General features: G+C 38.5%; 1 protein-coding gene across 2 annotated transcripts in view; it reads left to right on the forward strand.

Annotated features, from left to right (window-relative positions):
• The window catches only part of nova2 (NOVA alternative splicing regulator 2), a 51,645-nt gene that overhangs the window by 14,005 nt on the left and 11,239 nt on the right, over positions 1-26,401 (forward strand). For both annotated transcript variants that reach the window (XM_055196716.2, XM_073863099.1), the window contains 2 exons: positions 11-154; positions 23,177-23,343. In XM_055196716.2, coding sequence (XP_055052691.1) covers positions 11-154; positions 23,177-23,343 — 311 coding nt within the window. The remainder of the gene's footprint in view (positions 1-10; positions 155-23,176; positions 23,344-26,401) is intronic.

Genomic DNA, 26,401 nt, shown 5'->3' on the forward strand with positions numbered 1-26,401 from the left:
CTATCTCCAGAGGAAGGCGAATATTTCTTAAAGGTGCTGATCCCAAGCTACGCCGCGGGCTCCATTATTGGCAAAGGTGGTCAGACCATTGTCCAGCTACAGAAAGAAACAGGGGCCACTATCAAGCTGTCCAAATCCAAAGACTTCTACCCAGGTAAGTCTCCTCTAATTCCAGCAGCCTTACATGGGAACCCTCATCAACCTCTTCTTGTTTATTGCAAAGCTCTACCATCTACAGTCCTTGAGGTCACAGTCAAACAGCACACAATGAAAAGCACATGGGTAACTTTGTTACATGATTCAACTCTGTATTTGGTCCTCATTAATACATTAGCAAATGTACCGCTTTTCCCAAAGTCACTGTGATGTGTTTTTAATTAGAATCATATGGGAAGCTGTCACCTTTGGGCCGGCGGCCACACCATATGGGCTTTATCAGAGCTCAGGTTGCACGGCGTGGCAGATCAACAGAGTAAAATTGGAGCAGAGACGCGAGCATGTAGCTCAAAGAGCATGGCAATTGCAATGTCAAAGTCACGTTTCTCAGTTCATGCAAAAACGATGATGACATTTATACCTTTAATGTAATGTAAATCACTCCGGACAGAAGCGTCTGAGTTCAGAGCCGACGATATTGATATAATCTTAGTTAGATGCTTAAAAACACCCTTTTAGTTTAGCCTTTGTGGGACATGGAGATAAATTCTGTGTGCTGTGTGTTGGAATTCATTCAAATGATTTTAGGGACGGGGTAAGAGGGAGGAAGCGAGCATGGGACTTCTGGGCTCTTACTTAAAAGGGCTTTGTGCGATTTGCTCATCCTCCTATGGTTGGCACGTCCAACAAGGCACCTCGTCCCTTTCCGCCCGGGACACGGAGCATAGAGCGATGAACAGCCATTGCAGATGCCAAATGCAAGACACCTCCTACCCACCCCCTTTCATTGGTTTCATTGGGAACTTTGTGTGTCTAGAGCCCGCTTGAGAAAGCTACTAAATTAAGGGGAACAGTGAGAGTGAGAGCTTACACACAGGAGGATTTTGGGGGAAGGCAATAGTTGCCGGTGGTTTAGTAGGTTGTATGGGCGCTTAATAGGGGGTTCTTCCTCTTCAGTCAAGGGGGCATCTGTATGGAAATTAGCTTGGGCTTTTTATAGGGTGCAAGTCAAAAGATCCACCTGCCGTGCTTCTCACAGTATGGAATAGGGGAGTTTTTAAGTGTCTGGTATGTCTAAACGTCCATATCATGACTGTCCCTGTTTTATATGAGATATAAACCATACTGGCTTTTAATTCTGGACAAAGCAGAAGTGGTCCGAAACAGACCAGCATCCATTATTTCAGCAGAAAGGATTTATTGGTTGTCTTTGCTCCAGAAATAGCTCCTGCAGCATTTATTGGGAAGCAGCCATATATACGACCTTGAATCTGTGGAGTACATTGCTTCATCTTAAAGACACCAAAAAGTGTTAAGCGCATAGGTATGGAGTTGTAAGAGTATAAGTGTAGAAATGAGATTCGGTAGGGGTTTGCTGATACAATGCTCTATTAATATTTGGGTCAGCGTGCAATAATACTGTAGGCTTGGTGTGTTAGTTAATGATGTCTTGTGTTATTTTTGTTTGTCTGTTAGCAGTTACTGTAAATTTTAGCTTGTTTCAGATTTTGGTCAAATCAAAATAATTTAAGTATAGTTTTGTTGACCAAATTCTACAATTAGCCTTTTAACAAATTTGTTGTGAATGTTGAGAACTTTCTTTTGCCATAAATATACATGTGAATATATAAACTGAAAAAAATGAATTCTTTATTTATGCAAAACATTAGTATAATTAAAATATTATTAATATTATAGTAAATTATTAGTCTTCTGTTGCTATATTCAGGGTGATAATCTGTATTAGTAACATTAGTATTTTGTAATGTCCACGGTTTCATTCACATACACCAAGGAGCAATTCATCATCTCTAATTCACCTAATCACTTTCATTTTATTTCAGACTTCTGATCCAAAAAGTGATTTGCAAGTTCTAACAGCGCCAGTCACTTTAAATGCATTTTTCCAAAATCTGAGTGATTTTCATAAATCCTAATTTTTCTTTGTAAATTAGCCAGCACTCTTTCTTTCAGGTTCCCTGTACTTTCTGACATTTCCCTGTCCAAGTCACTGATCCTCATCCAACCTCCTTGTTACTGTGAGCAGAATGTAGCACAATATGAAAGCTTTTTTTAATCCTGCACCATGATTGCAGTTTTTTAGTGTTTAATACCCAGAGAGACATGCCTACCCCCCCCCCCCACACACACACACACACACACATTATCAACATTAGTGATTTCTCTGCTGTGTAATCTGCTTATGGCTTAAGCTTTTCTGGCCCCAAGATGAAAAGTCACAATATTACATATCTAACCGAGGGGTAAAATGGTTTCCTGTGAGTTTTTTTTGTCTCATATTGCATTTGCGCTCTCATTTAGGTTCACATAATTTTTTTATTATTGGCGATAAAAATATTAACATTGCTTGTGTTGTTTAGCTGAATTCACATTATCAGCTACTTGTTGGCTAAGCTTCACCGTTAGCTTCATAATTAAATTAAATTAAAATTGTAAATATCTAACAACTTTATTTTCTGACAGAAACATGCATTTTATATAAAGCAGCTTTGAAAGAATACTGTATACATTGTGAAAAGCGTCATACAAATACATACATTTGACTATTATTGTGATGTATTGTTAAGTGTATGTGTGTTAATGTGATAGCACCTGTGCAAACCAAATTTCTCAAGGGATAACTAAACTGAACTGATGTTTTGGTAGGAACACTTTATTGACGTAACTAACAACTACCACCATTGTATTATTGTGTTTTTTGGACATGATACCATGTTCACTTGGATAAGTAGTGAAAAAATAGGATTTTAAAGAGAACGTTTCACAAGACTTTTTTAAGATGTCAAATAAAACTTTGGTGTCCCCAGACTACATATGTGAAGTTTTAGCTCAAAATACCCCACAGATTATTTATTATAGCATGTTGAAATTGCCACTTTGTAGGTGTGAGCAAAAATGTGCTGTTTATGCATGTGTCCTTTTAAATGCAAATGAGCTGATATCTGCAATAAATGACAGTGCTGTGGTTGGTTATTGCAGATTAAGGCGCTGTATTATCCCCTTCTGACATCACAAGGGGCGCTAAATTTCAATTAGCTATTTTTCACATGCTTGCAGAGAATGGTTTACCAAAACTAAGTTACTGGGTTGCTCTTTTTCACATTTTTTATGATTATAGACTATACACTGGGGACCCAATTATAGTACTTAAACATAGAAAAAGTCAGATTTTCATGATATGTCCCCTTTAAAACAATTGAAATATTTTAACCAACAATACTGTGTTGATATTCTGTTTTTTTAAGGAAATTAATTCTTTTTTTTTAGAGAAAAGGATTTACCACCATTCAAAGCAAGTCTGTAGGAAGGCAAAAATAATGCCCCCAAATTTAAAATGAGCTATAATACTGTGTCTATCTAATACATTAATGGCAATCCCATGGGATTCTTTAAACCAGGTAAATTTCATCTTACATGAATATTACCATTTGATATCATCGTCGTACTATGGTACCACCCCGTTACTTTATAAGTAAGAAAACTTCAGGATGTCAACAATTCTAGGGATTTTGAATTTTATTACATTTAGAAATGATACATTTAATCTATTTCCCATAATGTGTTTGTCACTTGGCTTGTGAGAGTGTTTAAAGAGCGCACAAAAGATTCACACTAAAGAAGTGTTATGTACAGAAAGTGAAGGTTGTTGATTTTCCAATGACGATTGAAATAGTCTGCTAGAGCGTTCAAATTAATGATGTTGCACACATTTCACTTCTTGTTAATAGATTTGTCTGTGAACTCCATTAATAAAGCGCTATGCATAGCATGCATGCTAACTCCTCTAGTATGTAAAAGCTCCATTGTCACGGTCTGCATCTGGGTGGTGGATAAGCGACTGGCGATGGGGTCGCTGGAGAAGAGACGAGGTACCCTTAATCCCCATGGCTTTGTTTTTTTTTTCAGGCATGTGACATCATCCTCCGTGGCTGATGACGCTCAGTGCCAGCCAGTGCTGGACTGTCACACAAACATGTCATACAAAAGAACCTTGCTTTCCACAACGACTTTGACCCGAGTTGCATCATAGACAGCGTTATAGAGAGAATCACTTGTGTGAGGGGGATGATGGGGCGGTGATCTCGAAAATGATGAAGATGATGCTAGTACATTTGTGATATAATTAGCATGTTGCCCACTTGGACTGCTGACGCAGACGCTTCCGTTTATACGTGACTGAACCTTTCTACTAATCATCTTTAAAACCTTCATTGTATCTTTATCTGGGCTTTCTCTTTGTCGCTGTCTCCTATTAACTCCCCCCTCGTTCTTCCTGCCTCTCGGGTGTTGTACTTTCGCTGCCATAATGCGTGGCTTTTTCGTTAGCTGTAATGAAAAGCCTCAGAGGGACCAACCATTAATAGAACACTGCCAATTTATTCCAGGGATCAATTTTGGACCATAGGAGTGGTGCTTCGTCCTTTACACCCCCCCTCGGCCGACCACCATCTCAAATAGATCCTACAAGGCTTCAGAGCAAACACTATTGATCAGTCATGCCACTGCACAGAGAGCTCGCTTCTTTAATCGAACACTGGATAAAATGCAGCACGATTGCAGACGGCACATAAATGAGCCAGAAAGACCAAAATAGCCGGCGGACTCTTTCACCCCCTTGTGTTTAGCATAGGACGAGCGCTGAAATATTTCTTATCATGCAATATGTTTGGATTGTTTTTATTAGTTTCTAATAGAAACCTTGAAAACAATTCAACTGATGTAAGCTTTTAGAATTGTAGCCAGTTATGAGAATATTCCCTAACGGTAAACAGTTTGGTAGATGTGCGAGCCTTTAATCCCGCATTCCTGTAGAGCAGCTCTATCTGTCTGTCATCCGTAAGACTTTGCATTATTACATCAGGCACCAAGTGGGCGAGTGCTTATGGGCAAAGGGCTTAGGACCTCAATAACCATGCTATGTTTGACTGATGGGTGCATAGAGGATTTAGATAAGGATGGTCTTGGATTTGAGAGCTAAAAATATCCTATTTCACCCATCTGGGTCCTTTCTCAGGTTTATATAAACACCTCCGCAGAACCTAGAGTCTACCAACTCATACCACTTTCATCACCCATATTACACTGTGAATTGTGGGTGTTTATCTTTGTCTATTACCCTATTCGCACAGCACTTTGGTCCCAGAAAATATCTCAATGTAAAATTGGCAGAGAGTTTTTTGTGTGAACACAAACACGTTCCGTAAATGTTTTGGGATCGCTCCAATAAAGAGGACCTTGTAACATTGTTGTAACATTTACAGAACACATCCTGTGTGAACAAGACGCAGAAACAATGCGGTAAGGGGTGTGCCATCGCAACAAAAAGTTATGGTTTAGCTTTTTGACAGGGATTTAAAGGGACACTCCACTTTTTTTGAAAATATGCTCATTTTCCAGCTCCCCTAGAGCTTAGCATAATCCATTGAATCTGATTAGACCATTCGCATCGCGCTCAAAAATAACCAAAGAGTTTCAATATTTTCCTATTTAAAACGTGACTCTTCTGTAGTTACATCGTGTATTATGACCGACAGAAAATTAAAAGTTGTGATTTTCTAGGCAGATATGGCTAGGAACTATACTCTCATTCTGGCGTAATAATCAAGGACTGTAACATGGCTGCAGCAGGCGTAGTGATTATACACACTGCGCGAAAATAGTCCCCTGCCATTGAAAGTTACTAAGGGGGCTATTTTCGGCTTTTGCGTAATATCATTGCGTCTCCTGCAGCCATGTTACAGCAGCAAAGTCCTTGATTATTAAGCCAGAATGAGAGTATAGTTCCTAGCCATATCTGACCAGAAAATCACAACTTTTAATTTTCTGTCGGTCTGTACACGATGTATGTAAGTACAAAAGAGTCAAATTTTTAAATAGGAAAAATATCTAAACTCTTTAGTTATTTTTTAGCGCGATGCTAATGGTCTAATCAGATTCAATGGATTATGCTAAACTATGCTAAAAGTAGTAGCGCCAGACCCGGAGATCAGCTGAATGGTTTCCAAAACTGTAAAAATCAAATGTTTAAAACTAGGGGAGTAGTTTTCAAAAAAGTGGAATGTCCCTTTAAACGCAGATCAAAATTCACAACGAGAAATATCGGTAAACTGGACTGAAGCACAGATGCAGGGAGCTTTTCACTGTCCGCGCTATGATCTTTTCATAAACAAAAATGCACGCGTGTGGTTTCTCAAAAGAGAAATCATAGATAATTAGCAAACTTCAGATGCTGTAAAAATCGTACCAAGTCCAGGACTTTAAGTCTTGTATCTTTAAGGGATCTTTACGGCATGTTTGTGAATACATGCACAGATTCCGGAAAATAATTGGCGGAAATGAACCAAAAATCTAACGATCCGACACATCTGACACTTTTTCTGTGTATTTGCAGTAATTTCTGTGTGAAAATGGCTTATGTATATCAGTGCAGTTATGGCTGTTTCCTCTCTTACAACTCCACACTGGTTTGTATTGGTTTACAGTTGGTCTAGCTGATGCATAGCTTTGCTATGTTGTTCACCCGCATGGACGTTTTGATCAAACCACCAGCATGCTGATGACCAGTATCTTAAACACAATATATACAAGTGACCAGTACATTCACAAGCATTTGAACAATAACATGTAGAAAGAGAGGTTAGTAGGACGAAGAGGGGGAATCGTTGAGTATATGGGGGAGGAGTGATTACATGTCCAGTTGTTTGAATGGCCAATGATAGGTCTCAACTGTCTGGGACAATGAAAAGTGGTGGGCCACTCTTAATGACAATAGAAGCTTTTGACATTGTTGATGGCACAGCTTCTCAAGAGTGGGGGGAGGTTCAGACAGGCTGCTCTCCCATCTGCCTAAGGAGGTGTTGTGCGTGTGTGTGTGTGTGTGTGTGTGTGTGTGTGTGGAAGAGGACAAAAAACAAGAGTGAAAGATAATGGAGAGTAGTGAAAGTAAGAGTGCACCTTGTAAATCCAAATTGGTTTCACATTACAGTATGTACCCATGTGATAATTTTGGGGTTTGATATCAAACGGCGCACAATGTATTTAACTACGACCGAAGTGAGCTGTTCCAATAGGTGATTAGTTAAAGTGATAGTTTACCCCAAAAATTAAAATTCTGTCATCATTTTCTCATCCTCATGTTGTTATAAACCTGTATAAATTTCTTTGTTCTGTTGAACACAAAAGAAGATATTTTGATAAATGATAAGCACACACTTTGTAACCATTGACTTCCATAGTAGGAAAAACAAATATGATGGAATTCACCATCATTTATCAAAATATCTTCTTCTCCATTTATCACAATACTTTCATAATATTTGTTTTTCTACTATGGAAGTCAATGGTTACAATTAGGGATGCATAACAATTAATCACAAATAATCTTGCAGAATAAAGGTTTTTGTTTACATCATGTATTTGTGTGAACTGTGTATAATAATTATGTATATATAAATATGCACACATGTATAATTTTAATAAAAATATATATTTGTATATTACGTATTTATATTTATATATAATATAAATTATACATAAATATACAAATGTATATACACATGTAAACATTTCTTAAATATATACATGCATGCATGTGTGTGCATTTATATACACAAAGTTATTAAACACAGTTCACACACACACATATATGATGTAAACAAAAACTTTTATTCTGCTATAGATTAATTGCGATTAATCGTTATGCATCCCTTGTTACAATCAACTGCGTGCTTACCATCCTTTATCCATATATCTTATTTTGTGTTCATCAGAAAAAGAAATTCATACAGAACAACACGAGGATGAGAAAATGATGACAGAATATTTCATTTTTGGGTGAACTATCCTTTTAATCCACACAGTAATATTTTTTGTTAAAAGATACATGAACAATTTCTGCATGTGGCAACATTAATTTCAACTGGTTGTATTAAAGTAAAGATTATTGTATATTAAAGTAAGTAGTTAAAAGAAAAGTAACATTTTGTTTTTCCTTGAATAAAATGTTAATTTACACTATTTGTCAAAAGTTAAAGGGTCGTTTACTAATTTTTCTTATAGAAGGACTGAGAGTGGTAGACAGAGGCGGACAGTACTTAACTCTTTTTACTTTCTACATAAAAGTAAATTTTATTCATATTTTATCTGGGTTTTTTTGGGGGAAAACATACATTCCAAAGCATATTATCATAATTTTCACTCCACTAAATGTCACAATTTCAAGTTTCTGGTTTATATTTAATATTTAAGTACATTAAACATCTAGTATTTTTTTTACTTTTTTCCCAAGACAAACACTCCTCTGGTGGTAGAGCACTGTGTTAGCAAAAGGTCATGGGTTTGAACCTAGGGAACACACATACTGATAAAATGTGTACCTTGTAAAGTCGTTTTGGATAAAATTTAGGCATACACTTCAGTATGTTCAAGTGTTTTTGAGATCATAAAAAACATTTTAGTCAAATGACTCTAAACCTTTGTGTTGTATATGTGTCTGTACATACTGTATCCTATTATATCAGGACATAGACATGCATCTCTCTACACAGCGCCATCACCTCTGAGTGAATCTCTAGTGCTAAAGCTATAAAATTAGAATTATAGTGCTTTTCATATAAAGGTGTCCGGGACACAGAGGGGGAGAGAGTGTTGATATGTTACATAAGCGAGCTTGTCTCTGAGCCTTTGTCTGTGTCTGTCAGTGGGGTAGAGATGATGAATGTGTCAGTGGGAGACAGCCATTCTCATCTCTTACTGCGTTCACTGTCATCTGCTGCACATCTTATGATGAGCTCATCAATAACAACCCCCCCCCCCCTCACTTTTTGGTATAAGCTCAGCAATTCAGGGAGCTTGACAGATTTTATTTATTGTATAGATGTTGATGAAGTTAAAGCAGGAGAACTGATCTAAAATGAGTCGCATTTTGCTCAATAAATAATGTGCGTATTTTGTGTGGTCCCAGTTATATTCACCTTCTTCAAGAGTTAAATTCTGTTATATTTGCCAACCAATTGATTTTATTGTCCTATTGCTCTACGTTTTCGTAGTCGCAAGGTGAGCAGGATCCGTCCTACAAAGGTGGAGCCTCTCCTGGGGTTTGGCGCAAAGCTGATGGGGCGACACCCCCACCACCCGCTTTCTCCCAGACACGCCCTCCTGTCTATGCTTTCTCACTCCCCCCTTTGAGACAAAGCATGCTTTGTTAGTCTCTACACTCGGTTGCCCCAGAGATGGGAATTAAAGTGACGGCTCCAGAGGCAAGAGGTTTCCCCTTCACCACCATCATCATCATAACAGTGGTCTTTTTTCTACGGATTCACTAGACAGGTAGACAGGCGACAAAGATGTCTCTCGCCTCCGTGTTGATGTCTGCCGCTGTTTTTTGAGCGAGACAGACGCTTGGTTTAAGAGGTAGAGTTAGCCGCAGTGAGGATGTATACTCTTGTAGTCCAGTCACGTAGAGGAGCCACAGCCAATCGCAAAGCAGCAGCTCTGCCTCCATTTTGAAGTTCCCGCGGAGGGGAAAAAGCAGCACCAAATGTCCTGCTCCTGATGTTGTCGCTTTATTAAGGAGCGCAAATGTAAACAGTAGCTAGAAAATAATCATATAAACAATGAACAAGTACTAGTTTGCTGTAGGAATACGATTTTTATAAATCAACGATTTATTGTTGTTGTTTAATATTTATTAGCAACACAAAAGGGATTCCCACATGTTTAAATGATTAGATCTATAGCTTTAATGCACTGTAAGTGGCTTAAATGTAAATGTAATAAAATTTCTGCAAAAAATTGAATATTAATAACAATATAATATTAGAAAATATTTTTTGTAATGTAAATTAATTATGCAATAGCCATCTTTAATAGATCAAATATCATCATTTGTTTGATAACCATTTTCAAGCACAACCACAGGACATAAAGGCCTCAATCACATTTCAGTGATCGTTGAATTATCATAATAATGACACCTGGGCGGTTTGCACTGGCGATCCCTCCCATTGCATAAAGAGGTTATAAGTGCAAAATCATTTAATGTCCTGAATTGGGGCAATTTAGCATTTGCATTAGACATTTGGGGCTTAAATTTGAAAAGCTCCTTGCATAAGATTGGACAATGGAGAGCTGCATTGTGTGGGCACCTTTCCTCTAAGACGGAAGGTAGTTAGAGATGACAAAGAAGAATATTCAGATGGCGGTGGGTTTCCTTTTGGAGAGGATCCAGCCTCCTTGCAGAAGGGACAAAGCTCCCCCTCTGAGCCTCAGTGGAGCCTCTAAAGGCACCGAGTTCCACAGCTGCCTCCAGCTCCACCCATTTGCCTTCCATAATCCTTACTGAATGACCCCCGAACCCCTATTTCACTCTCCGTCCCACTCACGGTACACCACCTTGAGCCCACCAGGCTCTCGTGATTCATTTCGCTTTAAGTCTACAAAGCCGTCAGCTGTCAAAACGTCCCCTTCAACACACCGGCTGTAGGCTCATATTAATTGCAACAGATCGGCTACGGCTAATTATCTGTGACCTCTTTAGCCATGTAGGAGTAGGATGTCAATGTGCGGGCTCTGGGTTTTGAAAGAACATACATTTGGGAATATACGTGCAGAAATATCCAGAAACAAGATGGATATTTGATACTTGTACAGTAGATGTGTAAAAAATTATTATAGTGTGTCTTTGCTAATCTCTCCTTGGAACTAGGAGTGGTGGAGCTATGTGTAGATTAGCATTAGAGCCGGGCCAAACAGTTGCCCTCAAGTCTACATTGGGGACCTCCAGATTTGGTCATGTGACCGTGGCCTTCTAGAATTATGTAGGATAATGATGGGGGGATGGCTGGGCATGGTCCAATGACCTTTACCAATTGTCTCTTTGGTACTCATTGTTCTTGAAGATACAGCAGTACTGTACAGCTGTTTTATATAAATCATGTAACGTCATACAGTAGCAGCAGGCAAAATATTAAGTGCCAGAGAGAATGTTTAATAAACAGCGTTCCCACACCTTAGTTAACTTCAAATTCAAGGACCTTTCAAGGACTTTCCAGGTCAAATACCCTCAAATTCATGGAATAAAAGTGGGGACACATTTCAAGTGAGAGCAAAGTTACATCGTGTTACTTTTAAGATACATTGTTACAGTTCCTTTTCGAGGGAACTCGTGCTGCGTCACTGTGGTGACACTTTGGGGGACGCCTCCAGGGGTGCATCTGAATGTGTATATCAAATTCAACCAATGGTGAGGCTTAACGACAAGACAGGGTGACGCGGGAGCCAGAAGGTATATCCCTATATGAAATATTGCCAAAAAAACGGCGTTACAGGGACGCAGGAAGTATGGCAAGGGAGACATAGCGTCTCGTTCCCTTCTCAGGGAACAACAGTTATATACGTAACCCGAGACGTTTTCATGTGTCAAACACAACTATGCAAAAAAGCATTTTGGTATGAATCAACATTCGCATACAGTAGATATGAGCATTTAAAGCGAATAGTTTAGCATGTGTGCTTAAAAAAGTCTAGAATTTTTATGATATTTTTCTACACTACACAGGGAATTATATGGATTTTTATCCAGAAAACTTCATGCATGTAATAGATTCAAGCTCTTTCAATGACCTGTATCTATGTGTGTATATTTCCTTTCCCCCCAGATTCACAAACTTTCATGGATTTCAAGGACCCGTGGGAACCCTGAATAAATTCATCCTTTACGTACCATGAAAGATTTAAAATATGATAATCATCTAGTGCAACATTACATTTACACAATTTTGTTTGGAAGACACTTCCTCAGTATGTGTATTTCCTGGTATCAAATCCATGACCTTTGTATTGGTAATGCAATGCTCTACCCATTAAGCGACACAAACGCATATGATCACTATGGTACTGCCACAATTCTTCTTTGTAAGGATTAACATTTAGCACTTTTAAGAACATCTTTGTGGGAGTTTTAAGTCTTTTTTTGTTGTAGCCAGACTGTATGATGTTGCCCTTTCAGTCACATGAAACCTTCAACCGCCGACACAAAGAAGATTGCTAATTGCTATTTTGCTGATTACTAATTGCTGTTTGCTTTTCAGCTATCGCCAAGGCCAAATGTTCCCAAAAACGTTTAGCTGATACACAATTTGGGCAAAAGAAAGAGGACGTTTGTGTGGAACCAAAAGAAAAACCTTAAAGAGACTGATCTTCCTGCCATTACTGCCTCTTATAATTACTAACCCCTCAGTCTTCATGCTAAATTTTGAAGCGGAAGGGGTGAAATAAGCAGGCCGCACGTGCGCTAAAGACTTCACAATCACTGCTTTCAACATTCGTTCCCACCTCGGCCCACGCAGGGCAGGTGCAGTCAGAACGGGCAGAGTTTCAGGAGCTTCTTTGTAGTAGAACGTTAGCACTTTACTGCACACGGGCTGGCTGGCGAGCAATGTGAGCCTAATGCGGGATTTTAGGAAAACGTACATTACATTTCATTAGATTTATGCATTGGTAGTACAAAAGCCAAGTCGATTGTGAAAACCCCCACACCCATGAACTGCAGCAGTCTTCTGTATTCCCAGTGGCGTTGGGTAACTCCTTCAGCAGACCTGGATAATGTCTACAGTTGTATGCATTTTGGCAGCTGATGCAGACTGAGAGATGCTGCTGATTGTGTCTTTTCAGACATCAGATGTGTGTTTACTTAAGGCTGCCAAAAGGGACTTGGAGCTGGACCCTATTAGTAAAACTAGTCTCTGATGTGTCTGTATATGCATGTATGATTCCTGTAGTTATTGTTCATGTGCAGTATCTCTACCACAACCCAAGTGACTGATGTAGTTAAAACAAGAGTGCAGTCGTAGAACAGCCAGTACTCCGTTACACACAAACGCAATGTGTCTGCGGACTCCAAACATCTGCATGGAGTGCACGCGCAAAACACGCTCACATGTGGGTAATTGTATACAATACATGTTCCTTTCAAACACTCTGTATTTCTTTGAGCTTGACAGTATGTTCTCCTGGTGTTGAGAGCCTTAAAAGGGGGGTGTCTCATTTTCAGGTTGAGTTCTTCGGCCTTGCTTGGCTCCTCAGCCCCATTGCCTCATTCAAATTCCAGCTGTACGAAATGGGGAACAGATTGTGTGCATGATGTAAAACGGCAGGCATTCTCCCGTTGCCATGGATAAGGTCATCTGTTGAGTAAACTCCGAGCAGATTAATACACATTATGAAAACTAGAAATCTGAAAAAATAACAGCACCCGCAAGGGAGAAGTGATAAAAACATGTTTTGCCTAAAAAAGAAACTTTTCCGGTGGTCCCCGCCTGCCATAGAAGAAGAGTGGAAAAATGAAAGCGATAAGGAGTGGGCTGGATATTGCAACTTGGCTCTGCAATACGAGGATCTGGAAGGTTGTGATAAAGAACCAGAGCAAATAGCTGGCCCTGAATCCACAGGCCTGGACACCTCGGCCAACTCAGTTTAGATGACTCACTGGCCAGCGGAGGAGGCCCAGTCTGGAGAGGACTCTTAGCAATTAGCAGTGCCTGGAAATGATGGAGCGTTTAGGAAAGTGGCAGCAAGTTCGGATGGTCTTGTGGGGCGTGTGGGGTAGGGTTTAGGGCAGCTGTGCCAGCTGACTCAATCTCCCTACGTTTCAAACCGGCAATGTTTAGACGTCTTTGACGGACAGCAGGCTAACAGAGACAGGTGTGTGTTGGACTCCGAGCACTTGTGGGGAACTCAATACCTCCAGAGGGAGATGCTCTCAACGAGTTGAGGACAGGCAATATGTGAATGGGGAAAAGTATTTAGATGGGAGAGAAATGTTTTAAGGTCGTAGCTGTTACGTGAGCTTTGTGCTACTGAAACAATTACTTAGCGTTTCTTCATGTGCTTCCAATCACAGTACTTAATGCTTTTAAATATACTTAATGTACCTTCAAATGATTTTTATAGCACCTGAGCTAAAGTTGAAATGTGAGACTCAGAAGCTAAGCTAATGTTTTACTTTACATAACAACTCCTTCCTCTATTTGTGTTTCTATCGCTACTTCATTAATAATACTAATAAATGACTAAAGGAAATGGATGGTGGAGGAGGATCTCTATTTGGTCATCCTACCAATAGACGCATGGTGTTATGTGGACCAGTGGGATATTCCCCTATTCTCCATAGCCTAATGTAGATGACCATCATTCACTGTTAGAATCGTTTGTGCTGGCAAGGAATTCACACCAGCTCCGATTACCAACACAAGGCTTTGGAGATTGCAATCACACTATGAGGGGTACACAAAAAGTGTGTGCATGTGTGTGTTCAAGTGTGATAGAAGTTCTGCCCTTGTGGCATAATGCAAGCATGTTTAAAAGTGAATTGATACATGGGGAATTAAAAAGGACTAAGTCTCTGTGTTGGTGTGCAAATAGCACATGCTTCACGTTGGCGCATGTATATGTAGAAACATTGTGTTGAGTAAGGGTGCATTTTGTGTTATTCAAGTGTCCAAAAGCTCAGTCTGAAACACTTTCGGCAATAAATTCATCAGCTATAAAGCAGGGTCATCTCTAACAAGGAGTCAATGCTAAAGCATCTATGGATTTTACACCTTCTCTCCTAAGGCAATGGCAACTGTATTTAAACGATAGCAGTCGTACATCATGGACCGTAACTCCTTCAAATAAAGATTAGCTGAAAATACCTTTTGATGTTTTTATTACAAGAGATAACTCACACAGCTAGCGCACAGAGGTACAAACGCCAAAGTCAAAAGCGTTATGTGAAGTGCTAGTCAGGCTAACATGTTGTCTCTCGATTTGTGGATTCGCTTTGTCAATGTGAATTAATTCTCCAGGAATATCATCACATCTTTGCTCGACTTACAAGTTTGTATGTAGCAGATTTAGGACCGTAAATAACAGAATGGCTGGTTGTGATCTTCGGTGCTTATGAAATGTGAATTTAAGAACTGAGTCACATGGGATTACAGACTCAGATGTGTCTTTGTAGCATCTCATATTGGCAGCAAGTCTTGCTTTCTTTGTTTCTATCTCTTGAGATTCGCAAATGCAGTTCTCTCTTCTGAAATCTGCACTGCACACCCGTTGAGTTGGACCCAGCTGACTTATGAGTCATTTCCTCATCAAAGTCAATCCGTGTTCAAGCTCTTGGACCCCATCTTTTATGCCGTTCATGCTGATGTGAAAATTACTAAATATAATGACATCATTTTGGTTCAAGAGATAGCAAAATGTAAGAAATAATTTTAATCAAAAAATAAAAATTTATCACTATTACCCTTTTATGTTATATTGAAAGAAAAGTCTGGATTCGGAGTAAACGATGACAGAAGTTAAATTTTTTTGTAAACTATTCCTTTAAGGCAAAGTGGGGAAAATGTTTCTGCAAACACAGCTCCCATGAGCCCTTAAAACTGTGTTATGCACCTGGCAGGCAAGTTTAGATCCCCTCCCTCCCTCCTCCAATTCATCATCTTTCTTTTGAAGAGTTTAGTTTCTCTGTGAGTAATGTCAAACCCTCCTTTCTCCTTCTACTGCTGGTTTGGCTATTTGAAATAAAGAATCTATTTTCTCACTCTCTCTCTCTTTCTCGCTTACTGCCTGTTTGTGTCTCTCGCCCTCTTTTTGTCCCTCTGTGAGGTCTTCGAGGGGCGCACAGGAAGGTCTTGAGAGGGTGAGAGAGAACATGAAGGAGAAGTTGTGGACAGATTCCCGGTCCAGGCATCCCTTCAGCTGTTTGCACGCCATGAGCACCGTAACCATGGCAGTGTCACTATAGATGTGGGGGGATGAGGGCGGCTTAGGTCGAACTGAGGAAAAGGGGTGGTCAAACTTTCAATAGGAGTGACATCACTCAAGAGGAATTCACTCTTTCTTCCAGATCCTTTTGTTATTCTTTGGAGACTCTTCTATTCCTTTACACGGTTGTTTTCAAAAGCTTGCACTGCGGAGGCAAAGCTGAGATTGTTACCCCCTTCCAAAAGTTACTAGAAATGCTTTTTTTATGACATCTACCCTTGTGACTGCTTACAGGGGTTAGATCGGGTCTTTGGAGGAGCATCTGGATTTAGAGTTTCCAGTCAGTCAGATGTACTTGATCAGTATTTCCAACCTTTCCTTCAGTCCTAGCCCCCTCCAGTCCCATCAGTAAGGCCCAAATAATCATTCATTAATGTCAAACCAGACATGTGTTTCTTTTTACTCATCGATTATCACTTATATTATTAATGTCACTTGAAACATTGAATAAGGTTGGTGCAAACATACTCTGCTATGAGTGTTTAGACACAAAATCACAAGATTAATTATTAATCATGTTATTTTATTCTACTTTATTTCTGTTTTATACGTTTACCAAAGCAAATCTTTCCAAGTTCACTTTGGATATACACACAAATCATTGGAAATCATTGTTCTAGGCTATAAAATACAGAAACTGTCTCCAAATTTCTATCCCAGTCGCTCCCCTTTCACTTCACTGTTAATCGTTACATAAGCACTCACAACACCCCGCCATTTCCTTTTTGTTTTAAAATAAAAACACATGACATCATCATCAACTGCCCCAAAATATTTGCAGTGTCCGTCAGTTGCTGTGGCAATGTCTTATGTCATGTGCCTGAAGTGGCCCCCTTCCAAACATTCACGTACGCTAGAAATAATATCACTGATGGACACCAGCAGGACCCAGGTGTTCCCTGCTTTAAATTTGCCTTCCCCACAGTCCACACTTGATCTCATAGTGGGTGCTCCATGTTGAAAGAATGACCCATGTGGGACTCAAAAGTAATCAAAAGTCCTTTGATGGGCGGACAGGAAAATACGAGTCAGTGGAAGGAAGAGTCCTGATTTTTATTCCACCCCCCAAAATCATTCTCTCTCTCTTTCTCTATCTTCCTCCTATAGGTCTCCCGCCCTATTTTCACTTTCTCCCAACACTAAAGCCAGGAAACATCTGTAACCTCGTCTACATGGCCTGTACATTTCAGAAAATCTTTTGGACTCTGTGGATAAACACAATCAGGAAACTCAGATTTTTAGATTAGGATACACTGTCGGATAACTTTTTTGGAGAAGCCTGTGTGGATTGTCTTTTAAAAGACTGTCCACGTGTCCAAAAGAAACACTGGTTTTTCTGTTATGCAGTGTGCAGCTGTGTAATGGGTTATTGAGTTTGCTGTGGTCATTTCTATAGTTTAAGAACCCTGTCAATCAATAGGTCAATCCATCTCTCTACTCTGGTCTGATGGGACTTGTGATCAGCATTTGTGATATACATGACACTGCAGTAGTCTACCCCCACAGGGAAAGCAACAGGCATCCGGTAACAAGAAAGCATGTTTGTGTTTTATTTTCACTTGATTGTGATGCACACTTGTAGGATGGACAATAATTACATTGCTACACTAGAAAATACACTTAACTGCCTACTTTGCCTTTTTAATGAGCCAACATTACGTTAAATCCTAATGTTTCAGCCATGCTTGTGCCCTAAACCCCTCTGATACTGTTACACCCATCAGATTCCAGAGCTTTTATAAAAAAAGATTGGCATAGTCAAATTATTTAAAATATTCAAAAAGATGCAATACCCTTGTAATAAAAATTGTCTTCTTAGTATAGCTAAATCACTAAAGAGACGCACGATAGAGCAACAAGCAGAACATGACTCATCTACTTTATAACTGTACAAAAACTATTTAGTACAACAGAGCCAAGGTGGCATTCTCTTGCCAACTATATAAAACACCTCCGCACTCCCTTTTTTGTTTTAGCATGGACACACTTGTATTGCTTAAAGCATATGCTGATATCTGAAGTCTATAGAATAATCTGTAACACTGTGTATTTGTTAACATTTGTTTATCCTAACATGAACTAACAATCTACCCAGTCTTACAAAATTATCTACCTATAGTCACATAATTTTCTGATTCTTTTTCGTGATACTGTCACGAATTTTCACGTTTTTTCGTGATCGTATCACGATTTCTGTGTCATTGTCACGTATTGGTTACTCAACTGCTTTTTCCTATTTTCGGCTTGGGGTTAGATTTGGTGTTTGCATTAGGATGTCACTTTAAGTATTGGTTTATACTATCTTTCCGGATAATTTTTTAAAATATTTTCTAAATTTTAAAACATGTAATTTTATGTAAATCTAATCCTAAACCAAAGTGAAAATGGTTAGAAAATAGGAAAAAACAGTTCAGTAACCAATATGTGACAATGACACATACACAGATTTTTTTTTTTTTGATGAACACAAAATAAGATATTTTGATAAATGATGGTAAGTACGCAGCAGATAGAGACCACTGATTTCCATAGTAGGAAAAACTAATATTATGGAAGTATTGTGATAAATGATGAAGAAGATATTTTGATATGATGGTAAGCACACGCACAGTTGACGGTACCCATTAAATTCCATTGTATTTGTTTTTCCTACTATGGAAATCAATGGTTACAATCAACTGTGTGCTTTCCATCATTTATCAGAATATCTTCTTGTGTTCTTTAGAAAAAAATCACAAAGGATTAGAAAAACATGAGGATGAGAATTTTAATTTTGGGTGAACTATCCCTTTAATCTTGGTTCATGATAATGTTTTAGGACATACACTGTAAAAAAGTGCAGCATTTTTGTCAAATGAACATATATTTTTTAATGTTACTTTAGCTTAAAAAAAATCAACTTGTTTTTTTAAGTTATGTCAACTTATCACAAGTTAAAATAGTAGCTTGAATTGGCTCGCAAAAATTATTTTTTTTACTTCATGCTGCATTTTTTTACAATGTAGCATTTACTAATACATTATTAAAATCAAAAATTGTAACTCTTAACATTAGTATATGCACAATTAACTAGCATTAACACTTGTATTAACTAGGGGTAGGCAATAAGACCAGAATGTAATTTCACGATCGGATTCATTTTATATCATGATAACGATATGCATCACGGTAGAGTTTTTTATCTTTCAATAAGGTTTTTATGTTATTAAAATATTTAATGCCATAGAATTTTCATAATTCTCACAAAACTTATACATGCAAGAAGATAAAAACAAACAAAATTCAAGCTCACTAAAATATAAACAGTCAGTGATGATGTACATTATATATCATATTAAAGGTAGAAAAGTATTTCAGCTGTTTACTTTCCCTAATTTGTTGTGTTTATGAGGATACTTGCAAAGACGGGAATTTTGACGCATATAAGACAAATAAAGCATCAAAAATGCTCACAAGCTTAATATGCAGTGGATGCACATGCGCGACTTGCGTGCTCCTCTCTGCGTGCATATAGCACTGTTGTTTGTGTTTCAATGGCTTAAAATCACTTGATTAAAACTGCGGTGCTTAAATACATGTACAAACGTGACCACGCGCACTGCAACGTGACGTGGGCGCGTAACCTCGATAGAGACGATAGTCCAAAATCTGGTTGACAAATTTCTACCGGTTTATCATATCTGCCGGTTTATCGCCCACACCTAGTATTAACTAACATTAACAAAGATTAATAAATGCTCAATAAATATTATATATTATATTATATATATTGCTCATTGTTAGTTCATTTTAGCTAAGGCATTTTTTACCAAATGCAATGTTTACAAATACAACCTTATTGTGAAGTGTTACCATGATATTTAGTGCTTTGTAATTTGTATCAGACCAATATAACGACATAAAAAAGACATTTTAAAGTTTGTACAAAGCACAGGGATGTTGTAAATGAATTGGTGAATCAGTGCTTTGAAAATAAATAAATGCATTGAAATTAATCAATCTCTATCTGCATTTTTGCCTCAAGTTGGAGATAAAATATTTTTATCTTAACACTGTTACAATCACAGCAAAAGATAGGGTACAAAAAAGGATTCTGCCACAGTCTTTAGGAAACACAATGGCCAACTACAAAGCATATTAAATCTATTGTGATGTTCACAATGTTGCATACTTCACAAGGCAACTGAGCTGGATTTCCCTTCCTCCTGTGTGTGTGCCGAGGGTGTTTATGTATTTCGATGGGTGGTACAGCAAACTGCCCATCTCAATAAGCTTTATGAGCAGAAACTTAAACATGTGTCTGCATGTTTTTCTGGTAGCTCAGTTGGTAAAGCATAGCAGTGCAAAAGGTCATGGGTTTTTATACCTAGGAGACAGTCAAACTAATAAATAGCTTGAATGCACTGTAAATCACTTTGGATAAAAGCGTCTGCCAAATGCGTAAAAGTAATATAATGTACGACACACACAATTGACAGTTGTAAGGCTGGTGTTTCTGCCGCCACCCCATCTCCATTCCAAAACAATGGTGATCTCTGCTCAACTAATCTACCACCCGGATTGGTCCGTCACAGATTACTGTTGGGCCGCCAGCTGTTGGGAGCTTAGCAAAGCTTTGCTATTTTGTAAGAGACTATCCATGATGTTCTTCAATTTGACTGTATTAACAGACCGTCGTGTAACTGTCTGGGACTGAAGCCAATTATTTTCATGCTAGTAAACAATAGAAGGTTAGAGGAAACCGGAAAACCCTACTGCTCCATGGCGATAAGGCACGATTTGCTTCCCAACCTCTCGGGAGACAAGAGATCATGGCTTTGGATCAGTTCGGTTGTGTTTTTCTCTTCCCCATCTAGGTTAAGCTTTTACGGATTTCGTTGATGTATTTCTGAATACAAAAGCCTACGCTTGACTGCCACACTGTGGTGTGCTGTTATTTATTTTTGGGGGCTTCTGTCACAGAAGTCTCCTTTCATGTTATAGTGTAGAAAGATTTATTAACCAATCAGAGCACAGAAGTCAGTTCATTCCTTTTGAGCTTGCACTAAACACAATAGCAATTGTGAGCGTGGCCTATTCATATACTGCAGGAGCGACAGTAAAATTTAAGCCGAAACATCAATATCGCATCAAAATTAATTGAAAGTAGAGACTTCTTGGCGTCTTATGAAAAGCTTGCTGTGAATAGACTGACAAAAATAGTAGCATTGCCAGGCGACTGTTATTGCAGCTGCTCCCATAACTTTAGCCTGCATATACACAGATCATGGTATTTACATGGGCAGATGCTCTAATGCCAGTCTTCCAACACAATATCTGTAGCCTTTGGTGTAATGTGATTGATAGCCAAATGATTGATGGATTTACTCATTGTTAACACATGCGATAGTATCATCTTTTTTATGTGCTGTCATACAAACAATGCGCTGTAGTATTGTTTGACTCAGTTGAGTAAAAACAGATAATAGGCCTTTGATATCAGCGATTTGTACTGTTGTCAGCTGATGATATTTTATGTTGCTTGCATGTAAGACAAAAGCATTCCTACACCTGTTTTAGTTTCAAACACCATCAATCGTAAGACTGCGTACAGTACCCATAGCAGTAGTAAAACACAGCATTAGGTTTAATGCTGGTTCATGTGAAATATAGAAATGTTGTTATTATTAGCATTTAGATGACAAATATAATGAAGTGAGAAGTTGTAATGTCCCTACTGAAAAGAGAAGCATATGTTTTGTTTTGGATAGGGATGCTCCGATCAATCGTCTGCAGATTGCTATTGGTCGAACATCAAATCAAACAGTACCCGATATCACAAACCAATATTTTTATTTACCATATATATATATATATATATATATATATATATATATATATTGCAGACATATTGCAAAAGTTTTATTATTTGCATACATTTTCAATTGTATTCATTATAATTATTACTTTTATTAACATTTGCTATGCCCATACGGGCACATTTACAGTTGAGACAAAATGAATAGGGGCTTAAGGCCCCCTCGCTCCCCCTGGCAAAGCCACTTTACATAATTTATTTCAAATAATATAACAAACAATGTTGGCCGGTAACTTGTTTTTTCAGTGTGCTTGATGTGAATTTCATCACATCATGTATGTAGCCCGTCATGTGTGTGCTTCGTAATTTCAAAGTATGTTTTCTGCGCATCAAGTGATGCTATGTGCATAAATAAGTGCCTGCTGCAGATGCGTCTAAAGGGTTTATGATTAAAGAGACCCTTGTGTTTGCCAGATACACGCATAATCTCATGCGTAATCAGAGTTTACTGTTAAGTGAGTGTCTTGCGTGTATTTTGTGAACGTGAGCATTTCTTTAACTTAAACGGTTTTGACGCATGTGCAGCAGGCACCTATTTTGACAAAACACGTGATGCACATAGCATCACTCGGCACGCAGAACATATATTTTGAAAACACAAGCAACACACATGACACTCCGAACACTTATTTTGAATTTGCGCACCTCGGATGAGCAGTCACGAGCCGCCACAGATAACAAAGGCAACATATGTGGTGTTACTTTATCTGAAATAAATGTTAACAGTAACAGCTACCAAAAAGCTTTCATCACAGCTTGAAGATTCGGAATCTGTATTGGTATTGGCTGATCATGATGACAAGAAATCGGTACTCCATATGGATACCTAGTTGGATACCAGACTTTTTAACTAGCTTAACCAGCAAGTCTTTCTTATTTGACTAGTTTTATTAGAAAGGATATGATGGTTTCCCAAACTAGGATTGCTGTCTTAAATGTTTTGTTTAATCAACTCAGATTTACAAGTCATTTCAACTTACTATGATTTATCTTGACTAGAGATGAGTTGTTATAACTTATAAAATATAGTTGAATATGTCAGCAAAGATTTTTTTACAGTATAGCTATGCTGGTCTTTTAGCAAAATTTGCACAAACCAGCCTAGACCAGTGTGGCAGCTGATGCTGTTCCAACCAACAGTGTTTGTCAGGTTTGTCAGAATTCACTTTATCAGAAGGGATATTTTCTTGGAAACTTTTTTTATTATATTATCCTAAAAATTTCACCCAGCTGCTCTTTACAATTCTGTGTTTGTCAGCATGCTTGGGACAACATCTACAGTATGATTGTTACAGATGTTAAACCGTGGTTTTCTTTGTGTCATTCCTTTAGGAACAACAGAGCGGGTATGCTTGATTCAGGGCACCGTAGAGGCGCTCAACAGCGTCCACGACTTCATCGCGGAGAAGGTACGAGAGATGCCACAGAGCGCTCAAAAAACAGAGCCGGTCAGCATACTTCAACCACAGACCACCGTCAACCCTGACCGTGTCAAACAGGTGAGACCCCATTTCCCCTGTCCTGCCTTATTTCCTGATTCTTTCCTTTCCTGTTTCCATCATTGCAGAGTTAGAACACATGAAAGAAAATGTAAATAGTTTTCATTTACGCAAAGCATTTACAGATTAAATAAAACATCTACGCTGAGTAGGACTGTCACCGTTATAAAAGTTGTCTGACGGTTAATTATTTAATAAATTTGACATTTAATTCTCATAAATTTTTTGTTTATGAAATAATTTTCACAGATTGTTGTGATTATTTAAATGAAATCTTTTGCAAGGTTTATCTGTCAGTAAATATTTATACACATAACACATTTTCCAAAGTAATCTGATACTGTCTAGTTTATACAGGCGCTGCAGCTCCCCCTTGTGTTTTTTAGAGAGATGTGCAATCATCGCGGTGATCTGAAATGAGGTCAAACAATTATAATGAGACGATTATTTAATCATTGTGACAGCCCTAATGCTGAGCATAAACTTTGGTATCAATACTGCCTCATTTTCATCCGTGGATGTAGCGCAATTAAAGGTGAAAAATGCCCAAAACATTAAAATAAAAAAATACTGCCTCATTTTCAGTTATTTTCTATCTAATACTCATCGAATAAGTTGCCATAAGCAGCTCCAGCTCGAGTACTCGAGTTTAAAGCCACAGGACGAAATAAACTGTTGGGAGAGATATTTTGATGGTATCATCCTTTGTTAACTCAAAGACTGCATGATTTGGCATTTGCGTTAGGAGCAAACAAACTACAATTTCGAGTGTGTTCGATTAGACAAGCCATTGATTGCCTACTGGCTATCTGTTTAAGAGATAATCGCCACCGGTCACTCCATTACTATGGTCCATTGATCCGCCAGGTCCCTGCAATGTTGTCATCCACAGCACTGATTCTTCTCCTCTATTTATTCCTTACTTAATTCAATCACCTTTAGGAGAAAGAAGAGAGTAGGCTTGTATTCATTAATAATTTACAACATGCAGCCTTTATCTGTTCTTTAATTTTTAGTTAAGCTTGTCCATTAAGAAAGCATCCTTTTTGTGCTTATTGAGCGGTCTCTGTGAAGAAGGGGCCATAACCTGAATTTCTGGGACATAAGTCCGCGGCATTGACCCCTGCAGAGATGCTGACCTAATTATTTATGCATGTAATTATAGGGCTTATCAGCACAACAACACTACTTCAGTCTACACTATTGTTTCGGCTGAAACAACGGCACTGCAAGCCCTTTCTGCATTCTGCTGCAGTGTGAGATTTGACAATCAATACGGCGTGCAGTGATGCTGAAAGACTGGAATATGAAAGAAAATATTGAATTATTTTAAATGAGCCAACACTAACTTTTTTAAAATAAAGTGCAATCCATACAGATAAAGATTAGACTGTGCTTCACCAAGATGTAAGGTGATTTTTCATTCATTTTGAATCGGTCCAAAGTGATGATGATTGTAGTCATGTGATCTTGGCTTGCCTTAGCCATACTTTGCAATTGTCAACACAAGTGCAGCTGTTATGGCATGTATCTCAATGCATTACACATCTGAGAACAGACAGAGCGCAAGATATATAGTGGAAGATTTTGAGTAATATTATGCAGCAGCTGCTGATCTTGGGTACGACAACCGCTAAGCCCGCAACCAAATGGTCAATCCAAAATCTACCCACCCAGAAGACAGGAAAGCTGATCATCTGTATGGTTCATTGTTATGGATATCTCATTGTTTAAGGCAGTGTTTAACTGAACTGATTTTTTTAAGTGCCAGCCTGCAGTGGCTTCCTTTAGTCAGCAAAGGTTTCCTCTGATCTTTTCCTCTGAGCATTACTGCCTGCTTCCCATATCCTGTTTTTTCCCTATTGACACAGGAAACTGTCTATTAATGCACAGGAAGGCAAGAGTGCTAATTTTGTCTATAGGTGGATTACCATCGTGAGTTTTGGAAGTTTAGCTAAAGGAATAGCAGATGTATGTGCACAATCAAAGCACTTTGGAATATAACCATACAAATCAATTTCAATTTAATTTATTCAACTGAAAATCAATCGTACGGCCCATGGCAATTACAATAGCGAAAAGAAAGTGCCTCAGCTTGAAACAATTTATGATGCAAGTTTTTTAATAGGATAATCGTATATTCACGATTATATGATTATGTGGATTGATCACAGAAACAACGCTTCGATTATGTCTGTAAAAAGTGAAACATTTTCCTGTTATCTTTATTCTTCAACATTATAAAGAAGAGATTGATTTTCTCTATGCATCACTGGTCTTTCCTGTAATAACCAACAGCTTTACTTCTAATAAATTGATGAGTTGGATTGCCTTAAGTGGCCGTGCTGTTTCAAACCAACCTTTCCCTTCACGACACCACCAAAGCCAGCCTATTTAATTATCCTCCATCGTGAATCTAATAAAAGTTCTCACTGGAGCACTACGCACGCTCGCGCACACACAAAAACAGCCAAGCGAAACGCTGCTGTGTTCTCGGTTCGTCTTCTAAATTAAAAGCGACATCAGGAAAATTGCTATAACGTCTGAAATTGGAAAAAACCCAATAGCCCAGCCTTACTCTGCCCTCTCCTGCCTGGTCTCTGGAGAGATGGCGATCGGCTAAAATATTTTATGCCTTTTTTAACCTTCAAATCCATCAGCCGGCGAGAAAAGGTCACAGTCTCTCCACGGAGTATTGATCGAATTTCCCGAAGAGCCAATAGAGAAGCGGCTTACACCATATTGGTTGTTGGACAAGGAAGTACATCTTTTAATGCCAAGCTTAAAACTCTTTGGGAGAAAGATAGGACAGATGCAGTTTGTGTGGGTTCAGTATTTGCAGGTTGTTTTGTTTATACAGTCGTGCCATATTTGTAGAGATTCTATTTGTCCAGTTGTTCTGCACACCTTTGTTTAGTTGAATTATGACTATATACACTAGTCAACACTTGAAGTGGATCATAGCCTTTCTTAAACGTCTTAAAACTAATACCCAATACCCGTTCTTGTCTTAGGACAATTTTTTATTAATACATTTTTTGATCCACTTTAAATTTTG

This window comes from Misgurnus anguillicaudatus, chromosome 24, assembly GCF_027580225.2.
Source record: "Misgurnus anguillicaudatus chromosome 24, ASM2758022v2, whole genome shotgun sequence".
Classification (NCBI taxonomy): domain Eukaryota; kingdom Metazoa; phylum Chordata; class Actinopteri; order Cypriniformes; family Cobitidae; genus Misgurnus; species Misgurnus anguillicaudatus.